General features: G+C 34.1%; 1 protein-coding gene across 1 annotated transcript; it reads right to left on the bottom strand.

The window, feature by feature from the left end:
* On the bottom strand, positions 1–860 carry LOC130961876 (uncharacterized). Its single transcript, XM_057887913.1, has 2 exons — positions 649–860; positions 1–563 (listed from the first exon to the last, which is right to left on the bottom strand). Exons 1-2 carry the CDS (start codon positions 744–746, stop codon positions 305–307), a joined length of 357 nt encoding a protein of 118 aa, XP_057743896.1. The 5' UTR covers positions 747–860; the 3' UTR covers positions 1–304.
* Between the last annotated feature and the right edge of the window lie 283 nt (positions 861–1143).

Raw genomic sequence — 1143 nt, forward strand, 5'->3', positions numbered from 1 at the left:
GGGAAAGAAAAAGTTGAAGCTAGATAATACATTAAATATACATATCCATATTTTTATAGCTGTATTCACAACTTATATTACTTAGATCGATAGAAAAAGCAACTCATCAAGCCAAGATCAAAGATATAAACACACATGCAATTTCGCGTCGCACACAAAGCTCTACTACATGGACACAGAGTAATATAAATAGTCACCTAATTAATTAAGACTAATACTAATTAATATAGCTAGCTAGCTAGTAGTAGTGGTAGTAGTGGTGGTGATTGATGTTGATCTGATCTAAGCTTCTTGTTTATTTGTTTTAACACATGACATCCTTGAGAAGCTTGTACCTGCGTGTGGCGGTTCTCGGCGAGGGCGTTGGGCTCTTTCCCTTCTCGGAGGCGGTAATCTCTACTTCGCGATCATGATGCTTGATTTTGTCGCCGGAATATTCCGAACGGTTGGTTGTTCCGGCAAGAGATGGCGGTTTCTTGGAATTGGAAGCGACGGTTTTTGCGGTTTGGCACCAATCGCACAGTTGTATTTCAGGTAACTCCCCGTAGTAGTTGCTGCAATACCTGAAATTGAAAAGTGATATCATGAATTCATGATCCGATCCTTCAATCTGAGAGAGGGAGGTAGCGTAGATAGGAGTATACTTACGAGTGCTGAAAGCGGTGGCGGCATTTGTTGCATCGGAAAAGCTTGTCGGGGAAACCAACGTCGCCGCACATGCAGCACACCGTCTGAAGATCCACCATAGCACTCTTGAGAGAGAGAGAGAGAGAGAGAGAGAGAAGGAGACAGAGTGTAAGGGTAGTGTTTGTTATATATATATATATATAGAGAGAGAGAGAGGGGGTACGGCTAGAGAAGATGAGTCGGTGAATGAATGAATTTGTGATAAAAAAAACAAAAATAAATAATAAAATATATTTAACAGTGATCAAAAATTCAAAATTTATTATTTATATCGTACAATATCAAAATATTTGTATATATTATAAATATATATAATTTAATTTATTTTTAATATATATTAATTTTAGCATATATATATAATATAATTATATTTTTATAATTAATTTAATTTTTTTGTATAATAATTAATAAAATATTTTTAATTTATATTTTTAAATATTAGTAATTAATTATTAT

Source organism: Arachis stenosperma, chromosome 2 (assembly GCF_014773155.1).
Source record: "Arachis stenosperma cultivar V10309 chromosome 2, arast.V10309.gnm1.PFL2, whole genome shotgun sequence".
NCBI classification, from domain to species: domain Eukaryota; kingdom Viridiplantae; phylum Streptophyta; class Magnoliopsida; order Fabales; family Fabaceae; genus Arachis; species Arachis stenosperma.

Coding starts and splice junctions, on each gene's coding strand:
- LOC130961876 (XM_057887913.1), bottom strand. CDS start 746: ATGGTGGATCTTCAGACGGTGTGCTGCATGTGCGGCGACGTTGGTTTC. Junction 564..648: donor CGCCACCGCTTTCAGCACTC/GTAAGTATACTC, acceptor TTTCAATTTCAG/GTATTGCAGCAACTACTACG.